General features: G+C 40.3%; 1 protein-coding gene across 10 annotated transcripts in view; it reads left to right on the top strand.

Annotated features, from left to right (window-relative positions):
- Window positions 1-13,268, top strand: part of lrrc28 (leucine rich repeat containing 28) — an 89,468-nt gene that overhangs the window by 24,388 nt on the left and 51,812 nt on the right. For all 10 annotated transcript variants that reach the window (XM_063065935.1, XM_063065941.1, XM_063065934.1 and 7 more), the window contains exon 6: window positions 3,176-3,313. In XM_063065935.1, coding sequence (XP_062922005.1) covers window positions 3,176-3,313 — 138 coding nt within the window. The remainder of the gene's footprint in view (window positions 1-3,175; window positions 3,314-13,268) is intronic.

Raw genomic sequence — 13,268 nt, 5'->3', positions numbered from 1 at the left:
CAAGCTTCTTCCCTGAGGCTGTGACGCTGCTGAACCTCTCATCACAGCGCTAAGCAGTATTGCATCTGTACTGTACTGTCTCAGTACTTTTATATTTGTGTACTGCAGCACTTTTTTTATTCGCAGTTACTTTGTTAATAACACTATTCTTTGCATTTCTGGTCAGATGCTAAATGCATTTCATTGGCTTTGTATCTGTACCCGGCACAATGAATATAAAGTTGAATCTAATCTAATCTAATTGATTTGATCTGTATGAACAGTATGCAAGGCAGTATGCACTGTACCTTTGTCCACGAGGCAATAATAAAGTAATATGAATATTTCCATAACAAGTTGGTGGAGATGTTAGCAAACTAATTTGTCATTGTCACAACATTTTTTAAAAAGAAGGCAAAATCAGATGCAAAAGGAAACAAGTCATTCAGGCTATGATTCCTTCAGGAGAACGAGGGAGAGTGTACATTTTTGCTTTTTTTTCTCTCATGGTCTCTCTCTTTAGCAGAATGTAGATTATTTTTTAATATTCATTTTTGAATATTGGCTATCATAAACAAGCCACTGTTTAGCGCTAGTACCCAATTGGCTTCATTCGTGAGCCACCACCTTGAAGTGCTGAAGTTCATTTGAAGGTGCTCCTATATATGTACGACCTTACAAGAGTGGAGCTGCTATGTGCTTGTTGTTCTTTTCTGTTTAGGTAGTAAATATTTCAGGAAGGTAATATTGAAGAAACTATGGTGACTTGCTGCATTGCAATTTGTAGATGCAACTCTATGCCTGAGATGCACACAATGGTTGAGCGAGCGATTAGTCCTGAGGTTTGTGTGTCAATTAAGTGAGCAGTTCTGACATGAATATTGCTGAACTTCTTGTGTATCTTTGGAGCTCTGCTCTCCAGGAAAGTAGGAATGTTCCATCATACTTACTGTATGTTATGCTGAGAGAGAGAAGTGTTTGGGGTTCAGGATGAAAATCAAATGCTACAATATTCCCAGTAATAGAACTGCTTTATAGTCATATATTTACGTGGATAAATCAGTTATGTTTCTAGTTGGTGGTGACTCTCAGGATATTGATGGTGTTGAAATTGTCCGCTGTATCTTCAATTATGATTGTGATTATGGTCTTTCTGGACCAGATTGCAAATGATTAAAAAATGTATGCGTAAGAGATTCATCGTTTAAACCATTGTGGTAAGATATTTTGAAGAGCAAACTGTCTTAGCAGACATCCACAGGATGAGAAACAAATCTATGTTTGCACAATTTTAAAGGAGTAATAATTTAGTTCCATGAAGCTATAGTTAATTTTAGTTACATTTTGTAATCCAGTAAAATAGACGTAACCTGAAGGGTTATTTATGAAATAGTAGTTGCCTTTAAATCATAGTTGTCAATATCTTGTTTTCAGCATGTTAACATTAGGTGGTGTACTTCCATTGTGTAATGTTTGGTTTATTAATAATTCATTTCAGCTACCCTTTCTACTGACCATATGTAATTCATTTAAGAACAGTTGGAAAAGTAGTTGAACATTTGGATTTGGTCGACATTGTCCAAATAAACAACCGTTGATATAATAATTTAAAAACATTGGCACGCATGCTAGGACATTTGACTCTTCAAGCGTGGTTCACAATTTGCTGTGATCATAGTTGATCTTCTAGTACAGCTCCATTTCCCTGAACTATTGCTATACCCTGTCATTCTCTTTATATCCAGAAATGCATTAATCTCTTTTGTGAATTAATACATCCCTTGAGCCTCCACAGCCATCAGGACAGAGAATTTCAAAAATTCACCGGTCTCTACATGAAGAAATTTCTCTTCACCTCAGTGCTGAAGGCCTACCCTTATTGTGAGACTGGTAATATGATTTCCAGACTCTTCAGCTAGGGAAGCGGTCTCCCTGTAGCCTCTCAAACTCTGTACGAATTTTGTGTTCCAATGAGATCCACTTTCAATCCTCTAAACCTAAGAGAATATGAACCTCAATATCTTCTTTAAATAGCCCATCAGCAATCTTTGGAATCAGTCTAGTGACTGTTGGCAAATATGCCAGATTTTTACAGGACAAACTAAAACTCTCCAGAGTACTCCCAGTGCAGTCTTGCCAAGGCTGTGTATGATAGGAATAAATCATTTTTATCTCTGTTCCCCAATCCTCTTGTAATCTAAGAAAGGATGTGCTGGCATTGGAGAGAGCCCTTAGTAGTTCATGAGAATGATCCCATGAATGAAAGGGTTAATGTATGAGGTGTGTTTGATGGTGCTGGGCCACTACTCACTGGAGTTTAGAAGAATGAGGGGAGAACTTCATTGAAACAACCTCAGAATGCAAGGACGTCCCTTTAGAACAGAGATGAGGAGATATTTCTTTCACTGGAGGGTGGTGAATTTGTGGAATTCATTGCCAGAGATTACGGGGAGAAAGCAGGCGAATGGGGCTGAGAGGGATGATGGAATGGTGGAATAGAGTCAACGGACCAAATGGCCTAATTCTGCTCCTGTTATCTTATGTTAATGAGGGCCAGCATGCTGCACTCTCCCCGCCACCCCCACGGCTTTCTGTGATTTATGTGTAAGGGCACTTTGTTCTCTTTGAATGTTAACATGTTCAATCTCTCACCATTTAAAAGTTACCATGCTTTTTGTTTTGTTTACCAAAGTGGATAATTTCGCATATTTCCACGTTATATTGCATTGCTATATTTCTGTCCCCCATCCACTTAACTGGTCTGTATCCTCAACCCTACTCACCATCCATGCAGTTTTGTATCAAACTTGGAAAAACAACTTTTGGTTCCTTCCACATAGATCAAGGATTGTTGTGATCCAAGCACTGACCCCTTGCTCTAGTCACAGCCCATCGACCTGTGATGACCTTGTTTAATCCCACTCTTTGCTCCTGCAGTCCAACCAATTCTCAATTTAAATGTATTACCCTGATTCTGTGTGCCCTGGCTTTACTGACCATCCTCCTGTATGGAACCTCTTGTGAAAATTCAAATACACCACATCCACTGGTTCACTATTCAAGTAAATTCCACTAGTCATATCACAAATAAACATAACTTTTCTGAAATTTTAGAAAATAGCTATCCTGAATTCCAGAGCATTTAAAATTAGTGATGATAGTATTAACTTTACATTTTTTTTCCTTTCTATTCTAGCAATTGGCACCCTGGTTAAACTACAGACTCTGGATCTTAGTAATAATGCCTTGGCTATCCTTTGCCCTGAGGTTGGTCAGTTGAGATCTTTACGGCATCTGCGATTGGCAAACAACCGACTGAAATTTCTTCCTTCTGGTAAGGAAGCAGTCTGAGGTACTATCTGTGGAAGGCATTGGAATTGTTTTCTATTTACACATGTAGAGACACATTGATTTCCTATCCTTTTAGGTATCTGAATCTGATATAACTGAAAAAATATTATAATGTAAGTAATATTTTCATCATCTTTAGTATTTAGCGTGTGTTCTTTAAATAATTGTACTCAAAAAATTAATCAATTTATGAAAGCTGACTTAACATGAATAAGTCTTACAAAACCATCTTTCATTGTAAAGAGAGGAAAATGGTTTAAATGTGTTGATGCTTTTGTAGTTGACATTGGATTTAAAATATTGAATACATCTTACTAATCATTTCATGAACATTTACTGACCCTGTAGAAATATCCACAAAGAAACAGAATTATTGTCAGGGCTTTTGTTTTTATTTTTCTGACTTCAGCCATTTGTGTGTACGTAAGTGTAACTTGTTGGTAATTGGTGCAGAGAGATCAGGAGCTTTTCGTGATTTACATCTTTCATGTGACTCACTCCCAAATTTGAAATGTTCCGTGCACTTGTCTCCGTTATGCTCCATCCATAATACTGTGGCTTGCATTGCTTCTTTCTCAGAATCAAATTTCGTCATTTGTGAATTGCTGTTTTGATGGCTTCAAACTTCTGCTCCTTGATTTCAAGACCATAAGCTATTCAGCCCATCGAGACTGCTCTGCATGGATGGTCCTCTTTCCTCTCAACCCCATTCTTTTCCTTTCTCCCTGTAACCTTTCACGCCCTAACTTATCAGGAATCTATCAACCTCCACCTTAAATACACTCAGTGACCTAGCCTTCACAGCTGCTTGTGGCAAAGAATTTCACAGATTCACCACCTTCTGGCTAAAGAAATTCCTCCTCTAAATGGACATCCCACTATTCTGAGGTTGTGCCCTCTGGTCCTAGACTCCCGCACTATAGGAAACATCCTCTCCGCATCCACTCCACATCCACTCTATCGAGGCCTTTCAATATTTGAAAGGTTTCAATGAGATCCCCCATCATTCTTCTAAATTACAGCGAGGTTACTGGCCCAGAGTCATTGAACATTTCTCATATGATGAGCTTTTAATTCCCGGAATCATTTTTGTAAACCTGCTTTGAACTCTCTCCCAACATCAGCACATCTTTTCTTAGCCCAAAACTGCTCACAATACTACAAGTGAGGCCTCACCATTGATTTATAAAGCCCCAGCATTACATCCTTGTTTTTATATTCTAGACTTCTCGAAAAGAATGCTAACATTGCATTTGTCTTTCTCACCACCGACTCAACTTGCAAGTTAACCTGTAGCAAATTCTGCGCGAGGACTCGCAAGTCCCTTTGCACATTAGATTTTTGAATTTTCTCCCCATTTAGAAAAGAGTATTTGTTGTCTCTACCAAAGTGCATGACCATACACTTCCCAATACTATATTCATCTGCCACTTTGTCCCTTCTCTGAATCTGTCTAAGTCCTTCTGCAGCCCCCCTGCTTCCTCAACTCTGCCTGCCCTATATTTGTATCGTCTGCAAAATTGACCTCAAAGTCATCAATTCTGTCATCCAAATCATTGACATACAGCGTAAAACGAAGCAGTCCCAACACCAGTTCCTGCGGAATACTACTGATCACCGGCAGCAAATCAGAAAAGGCTCCCTTTATTCCCACTCTTTGCCTCCTGCCAATCAGCCAGTGCTTTGTACATGCTAGTACCTTTCCAGTAATATGGGCTCTAATCTTGCTAAGCAGCTTCATGTACAGCATGAAGCCTTTGAGGGCCTTCTGTCTGAAAATTAAAGTACACAACATCCACATCCTGCTTATTTTCTCAAAGAATTGCAATAGATTTCGCAGGCAAGATTTTTCCTTAGGAAACCATGCTGACTCTGGCTTTTTTTATCATGTGCCTCCAAGTACCCCGAAACCTCATCCTTAACAATCGACTCCAACATCTTCCTTACCGCTGAGGTCAGGCTAACTGGCCTATAATGTTGTTTTTTCTTCCCCCACCCTTTCTTCTTAAAGAGTAAAGTGACATTTGCACTTTTCTAGTCCTCCAGAACTATGCCAGAATCTATTGATTTTTGGAAGATCATTACTAATGCAATTACTAATCTCTTCAGCTCCTTCTTTCAGAACCCTGGGAGATGGTCCCTCTGATCCAGGTGACTTATCTACCTTTAGACCTTTCAGTTTCCCAAGCACCTTCTCCCTAGTAATAGCAACTGTACTCACTTCTGCCCCTGAACTTGAACTTCTGGACCACTGCTAGTTCTTCCACAGTGAAAACTGATGCAAGGTATGTTTTCAGTGCATCTATCATTTCCTTGTCCTCCAATACTACCTCTCCTACAACATTTTCCAGTGGTCGGATATCTTGACTCTCCTTTACTCTATTAATCAGAAAAACTTTTGGTATCCTCCTTGATATTATTGGCTACCCTGTCTTCATATTTCATCTTCTCTCCTTATAGCTTTTTAAAAAATTTCCCTTCTGTTGTTTTTTTAAAGCTTCCCAATTCTGTATCATCCCACTAATTTTTGCTCTATTTTATGCCCTCTCTTTTGCTTTTATGTTGGCTTTGATTTTCCTGTCATCCTGCCTTTAGAATACTTCTTTAGAATGTTTCTCTCCTGCGCCTTTCAAATTGCTCCCAGCATCTCCAGCCATTGCAGCTGTCATTACTGCTAGTATCCCCTTCCAATCAACTTTGACTAGCTCCTCTTTTATTCCTTCTGTAATTCCCTTTACTCCACAGTAATATTGACACAATTGATTCAGCTTCTCCCTCTCAAATTGCAGGATGAACTTTATGATATTATGATCACTGTCTCCTAAGGATTCCTTTACCTTAAACTTCCTAATCAAATCTGATTCATTGTACAACACCCAATCTAGAATAGCTGATCCACTAGAGGCTGAACCAGAAGCTGCTCTAAAAAGCCATCTTGTAGGCATTCTCCCCATCTTGCGATCCAGCATCAACCTGATTTTCCCAATCTACCTGCATATTGAAATCCCCTCTGACCTTTGTAACATTGCCATTTTGATATGCATTTTCTACCTTCTGTTGTAATTTGTAGCTCACATCCTGGCTATTATTTGGAGTCCTGAATATATAGTAACTTCTACCAGGGGCTTTATACCCTTGCAGTTTCTTAAATATACCCACAAGGATTCTAAATCTTCTGGTCCTATGTCACTCTTTTCTAAAGATTTGATTTCATTTTTAAGCCACAGAGCCATGCCTCTGCCTACCTGCCTGTCCTTGCAATGCAGTGTATCCTTGGATATTAAGCTCCTAACTAAAATCTTGTTTCACTCAGAACCCTAACCCTAATCCACAAGGTTATACCTACCAATCTCTAACTGCACAACAAGATCATCTACCTTATTCTATATACTAAGCATTCAAATTTTACACCTTCAGTTCTGTATTCAGCACCCTTTTAGATTTTGTCCTTAGTTACAGGGCAACTCATTCCACTGACTGCAATTTTGCCTATCCTTCCTGACAGCCTCACTGCACACTGCCTCTGCTTGTATACCAATTATCCCATCCTCAGCCCTATCACTTAGTTTCCCATTCTCCTGCAAAATTAGTTCAAACCCTCCCCAACAGTTCTAGCAAACCTGCCTGCAAGGATATTCATCCCCTTTGGGTTCAGGTGTAATCCGTCCCTTTTGTACCCTTTCTCCAGACAAGATCCCAATGATCTAAAAGGCGAATGCAATGTTGGCCTTCATTTCAAGGGGAATAGAATATAAAAACAAGGAGATAATGCTGAGGCTTTATAGGACACTGCTCAGGCTGTGCTTGGAGAATTGCCAACAGTTTTGAGCCCTATATCTCAGAAAGGATGCCTTGTCATTGGAGAGAGTTCATGAGGAGGTTCACGAGGATGATTCCGGGAACGATGGGGTTAACATGTGAGAAGCGTTTAGCAGCTTTAGACCTGTGCTCACTGGAATTCAGAAGAATGTGGGGGTATCTCAGTGAAACCTGTCGAATGTTGAAAGGACTAGATAAAGTGGATGTGGAGAGGATGGGGGTATCCAGAACTAGGGGGCACAGCTTCAAAATTGAGGGGCGACCCTTTAGAACAGAGGTAAGAGGTAACTTTTTTTTTAGCCAGAGAATAGTGAATCTTTGGAATGCTCTGCCACAGACAGCTGTGGAGGCCAAGACCGTAGGTATACTTAAAGTGAAAATTGATAGCTTCCTGACTGGTCAGGATATCAAAGGTTATGGTGAGAAGGCAGGTATATGGGGTTGAGTGGGATCTGGGATCAGCCATGATGGAATGGCAGGGCAGACTTGATGGGCTGAATGGCCTAATTCTGCTCCTATGTATTACAGTCTTACGATTTTATACCTGAAGCCCAGTCCCCTGTGCTAGTTCCTCGGCCATGTATTCAGCTGCGAATCATCCTATACTTACCTGCACTGGCACAGGCAGCAGTCCAGGGATTACAATCCTGGAGGTCCTGCTTTTTCAGCTTTGTACCTAGCTCCCTAGGTAGAAAGCTGGAGAGCAAGTATTTCAGGTTGTATACTGTTTATGTTCTCTGATATTAAATGAACCTTTGAACCTTTGAGCATTTGCTCTTCAGGACCTTCTCCCTTTTCCTACCTACATCTTTGGTGCCAATAAGTATCAAGAATTCTGCCTGCTCACCCTCCCCCTTTAGAATGCCATGGACCCGATTCGAGAAGTTCCTGACCCTGGCGGCTGGGAGGCAGCATACCATCTGGGTATCTCTGTCGTGTCCACAGTATCTCGTGTGTACCCTAACTGTAGGATGCCCTATCACTACTGCAGTCCTCTTCTCCCCACTTCTCTTCAGATCCATAGCACCAGACTTCGTGCCAAAGACCCCACTGCTGAAGCTTCTCCTTGGTGGGTCATTCCCCTCCCAGCCCCAACAATATCCAGTGGAATAGTCATTATTGAGGGGAATACCCACAGGGGTACTCTACACTGGCTGCCAATTTCTTTTCCCTCTCTTGACAGTCACCTAGGTACCTGCCTTCTGCTACTTAGGGGTCACTACCTAGCTGTAGCTTCTAGCTGTCACCTCTTCACTTTCCTGTTTGAGCCGAAGGTCATTGAGCTGTAGCTCCAGTCCCTAACATGATCTCTGAGGAGCTGCAGCTCAGTGCACCTGGTGCAGATGTGGTTACCCGGCAGGCTGGAGGCCTTCCAGAATTCCCACATCTGACACAAAGATCACAACACAGCCTGTGGAGCCACTCTTACTGGTCTACCTATGCACTAACAGACAAAGAATGAAGAATGATGAAGAAATGTTTCCAGATACATACCTTGCCCAAGCCTGTTCTCGCGAAGCCTGATGTGCCAAAGCCTCCCCAGTCTAAAACTAGTCCACTCACTCAATGGCCATTCAACTTGTCCCTTCCTTACTTTTATTAGCCCTTGCTGGTGAATTGTGATTTGAATGGGCTGCCAGAAAACTCTGAAAGCCCCCAAATACTTCTTTTTAAAATCTCACTCAAGGACCAGTGAGTTGCCTCCTCTCTTGCTGTCAATTTGATTGGGCTGCTGGAAAAACACCAAAAGCCCTTGAATACTTTTTTAAATCTCACATGGACCTTTGTATTGACCCCTTTCTTGCTCTCGATTCGATTGGGCTACTGGAAAATTATGTTGTGGATGTGTTAAGATTTGCACTGTTCAACTCCAGCTTATGATTTCAATCTTTTCCTTCTCTGATACCCACACCCTCTGGTCTACTTGGCATTCTGTTTATCTGATTCCAGACCCCAGGTAACTTCAAGATTCAAGATTGAAGAGTGTATATTGTTATTCTTCAATACACATGTGGAAAGGAGAATGAAATGATTGTTACACAGGACTGATGCAGCATAAAAAAATAATAAGCATAAAGAACACAATACAGAAACAAAAACACCATGTACAAGTCAGTGGTATACATTGAATGACTGTATGTACATTGAGTGACACTAGGTGATTGGTATGTAGCAGTGGTTGGATGGGTAAATTGGTGGAGGTGTTGACCGGCAAGACTGCATGGGGGAAATAACTTTTTTTGAGTCTAGTGGTCCTGGCATGGATGCTACCTAGCCTCTTCCCTGATGGGAGTGGAACAAATATTCAATCGGTCGGGTGATTGCGATCCTTCATGATATTTCTGGCCTTTTTTCTTGCACCTTTCTGTATTCCCTTGTTGGTGGATAGACTGATGCCAGTGATGCATTGGGCAGTTTTAACTACCCAGTGTAGAGCACTTCTGTCCGCCATAGTGCAGTCTAATGCCATAGTCTTGAAATAAATATATACAGAGTACTTTTACCTCTTTGCAAAGTTTGGAAAGAATTCTGTAGAAGTTAACTATTCGAGTGTTTGCCATTCTCTAATTGCTTTTTCTTTCAGAAGTTACTGTGAGACGCTTGGGGAAATTTGCTGATTTTGGAGGCACTATATAAATTAACTAATTGGAAAGATAATTACTTTTTCCAGAGAAAGCAGATTTAATTCATCTCATTCATTACTGGCCTCTTTCATAACAGTTGTAGCTTTAGGCCAGCAGATGGCAGAGGTACCACAGTGCAAGATTCTAAGTATCTTGTGGTTTGGTTTCCAAGAAAGAATTGCAATGCTCCTTAAATGAATGTCATGTGCTGCAATAATCTGTGTCTACAATATTGCATAACTGTTTGGGTTTTCAGTCATAGATACTCCAGTATTTAAAAGTTTGTTTTTTGACATGGACAATTCTAAAGAAAGATTTAGAAATAATTCAGATTTTGTTTTGCCATGAGTGGGACGGCACTGCTCTTTGGTAGATTTGTGTTTAGAGAACTACTGATCTTTTAGTATGTTTGCCCGCTTAATCTTGACATCCATTTTTGTAATGGCTCTTGACAATGCATTGATAAAATCATGTTTGAGCTTGAGGGTCAAATGTTAGTACCTCCGAACTCCTGATCTGCCACTGGGCTGTACACAAATGCACTGAGTTGAAGGGGCAGAAGCAACTCGCGTACAGCCACCCACTTTTATACTGGGTATGGTTGGCTTGTATATCGCAACCCTTGATAGAAAATATATTTTTTAATTTTACAAAATCACAGTTGATAATCGTCAGTATAATGATTTAAAGTGGCGTTTGACAGAGTCGAAAGGCCACCAGATCTGTCAAAAGTGGGGCTTCAGTGTTCGCTTCCTAGTTGCATGTTATGTACAACTCCGTTCTTTTTGCAGGATGGAAATAGCAGCTGGAACAGGATCTGACTTTGGGGCTGTGTAAAGTTAATGCAGCTATGGGAATAGTGCTCGCCCTACTGACCTGAGCAAGCTCTATCTGTTTCATTGAATTTGGTACAGGCCTCAGGTTATGACCATGCTGACCCCATTCTCCTCCATATCCCTCCTTCTATTGGCATGGAGATAATGGTTCAGACCTTCAGGTCTCTCTAACCTTCAGCAGGGCTCAAAGCCTTTTCCTCTTGTCACTATACCATATTTTGCTACTCATTTACTCGTGATGTCCTGTTGTTAACACAGTATAAATTCAAAGTAAATAAGTAAAGTAAATTTAAATTTATTATCAAAGTACCAGTATGTCACCTTATTTTCTTTTTCATTCATTTTCTTGTGGGCATTCTCAAATCAATAATAGAATAATGACCATAATAGAATCAATGAAAGACCTCACCAACTTGACCATTCAACCAGTGTGAAAAAGACAACAAAATGCAAATACGAAAGTAAAGAAATGATAATGATAAATAAATAAGCAATAAGTATCGAGAACATGAGATGAAGAGTCCTTGAAAGTGAGTCCATGGTTGAGGGGTAATAACTGTTCCTGAACAGGGTGCAATGAGTCCACATGCTCCTGTATCTTCTTCCTGGTGGCAGTAGCAGGAAGAGAACATGACCTGGGTGGTGGGGGCTGTGATGATAGATGTTACTTTCTTGCGACAGTGTTTCATGTGGATGTACTCAGTAGTGGGGAGGGCTTTACCGGCGATGGACTGGACCGTGTCCACTACTTTTTGTAGGATTGTATAGTTGTTGTATTCAAGATTCAAAGTACATTTATTTATCAAGGTATGTATGCAGCGTACAACCCTGAAATTCATTTTCCCCACAGACAGCCTTGAAACAAAGAACCATGGAACCAACCCATTCAAAGAAAAAAAATCAAACCACCCCTCCTGCGCAAATAAAAAGATCAATAGTAGCCTGAAAGTTCAGACAACAAAAAGTCAGCTATAACCCTAATCCTTATTGCTCTCTGCTCGTGGAAGTATGCAGAATGAAATAGAGATTTGTTTGGGTAAGTTAAAACCCATCCTCCATCCAAAAGTTTTTGAAAATTCACCTGTCTTAAACTCAATGCATTAATTAGGTCTTATCAGTCTAAATCAGTTAGCCAGTCTCAGACAAAGGAATGTGGATATTGGAGTTGTAAGAGAATTGGTGTTAGTCTTTGTGATATACATGGGGCATTTTCAGTTTAAGAATTGTTGAAGACTTATCTGAAGTGAGTGTTGCCATGCTGACCACTTAGATTACCTCCTAGTTCCACTGGTGTACAGTCAGTCTGGATTCAGGCCTTCCTCATGTTTAGTTGACAGAATGTTAATCTCATGATTTTATGAAATGCATACTCATTGAGCATAGTTTGTTGACTAATGTAGTGTAATGGGAAAGCAGGAGTTTATAAGGATTAATTCTTTTTAAAAAGGAAATAATTGGATTTGCATTAATTTTGTTCAAAATAATGAAAAGTCTCTTTAATAGATATGGTCAGTCTAGATTTGAAATTCAGTTGCCCATCAATCTGAGGTGTTTTTTGGTCCATTTTGATGAAAAACAATTGATACATTTTCATTGGCCCAGACATTTGCAGGAAAGTGCCAAAAGTCTACACGCCATGTGCCCTTTGTATGTGAAAGTGAGGTGATTGTAAAAGCAATCCTGAATTTGTTGGGATCTACTTGCCATTGATTTCACAGCTGTGTTCCAATATTAGTTACAACAATATTAGTTCGTGGAGGAGTTCAAATTTGTAGCCTTTCTCTTGTCACTTAAATTGTAGGTGCCATTAGTTTAGCATTTTAAAAATATATTAGTACATTTCTTTTTGTTGTAGTGTTCGCAAGTTTCTAAATTTTACAATTAAGTCATTTCTAGACTTAAGGCCAATTTATATTTCTGCATCAAATTTATGACGCGCACCTCCCAAAAATGTAACTACACGTCGCGGTGATGCAGACCGCAACAACTGTGATTGGTCCACTTGGTAGCATCGCATTTCCTCCTACACTGCAATAGCTTCCCATTGGGTGATGAAGGGCAGGGAAGGAACTCTGGCTGCAATGCTTTCCATAAAGCTTTACAGACCTCCGAAATTATGGAGGACCCTATGCTTGATGCCAGTTTGTAGCTAGCTGTTATAGCCTGTTCACTTCCACCTGAAGCTAAAACTCGAATGGTGATTGCCAGTCTCTGAGTATACTGAGCGTACAGTGATGCGAAATAAATGGTTGGAGACGATGAACCAAATCGTCAAATCTCCCTGCTGACATCCAAAAATATTTGAAATGCATTTCCTCGTCCATGTCTCTCAGTGGCTGGACAAGCACAGAAAATTCACCCTCCTTCAGTTTCAGTCGCCATTGTTTGAAGTTTGAGTTTCTTCGTGTTGAGACACATATGTGGACAAAGCCTTGCCATAGTGCAGGACTTCTTCATTGACAATCAGTCAGGCACTCTGCAGCAGTTTGATGCCGAAGGATCACTAAAGATAAGTGTGACCTTAACAATTAGGTTGGAACATACGCAGGTGTCTGGAAATTCTGAAGTGAAAACTGTTCAGTACCTGACAGTATGACTCTGTGACTTTGCTAATTAAAGAATCACAAATAGTACCATCTTCAGAAAATTAATGATTGAA

This window comes from Mobula hypostoma, chromosome 13 (assembly GCF_963921235.1).
Source record: "Mobula hypostoma chromosome 13, sMobHyp1.1, whole genome shotgun sequence".
In the NCBI taxonomy this organism is placed as follows: domain Eukaryota; kingdom Metazoa; phylum Chordata; class Chondrichthyes; order Myliobatiformes; family Myliobatidae; genus Mobula; species Mobula hypostoma.
The sequence above is the reverse complement of the archived record's forward strand: the minus strand, read 5'-3'. Positions and strand labels throughout refer to the sequence as shown.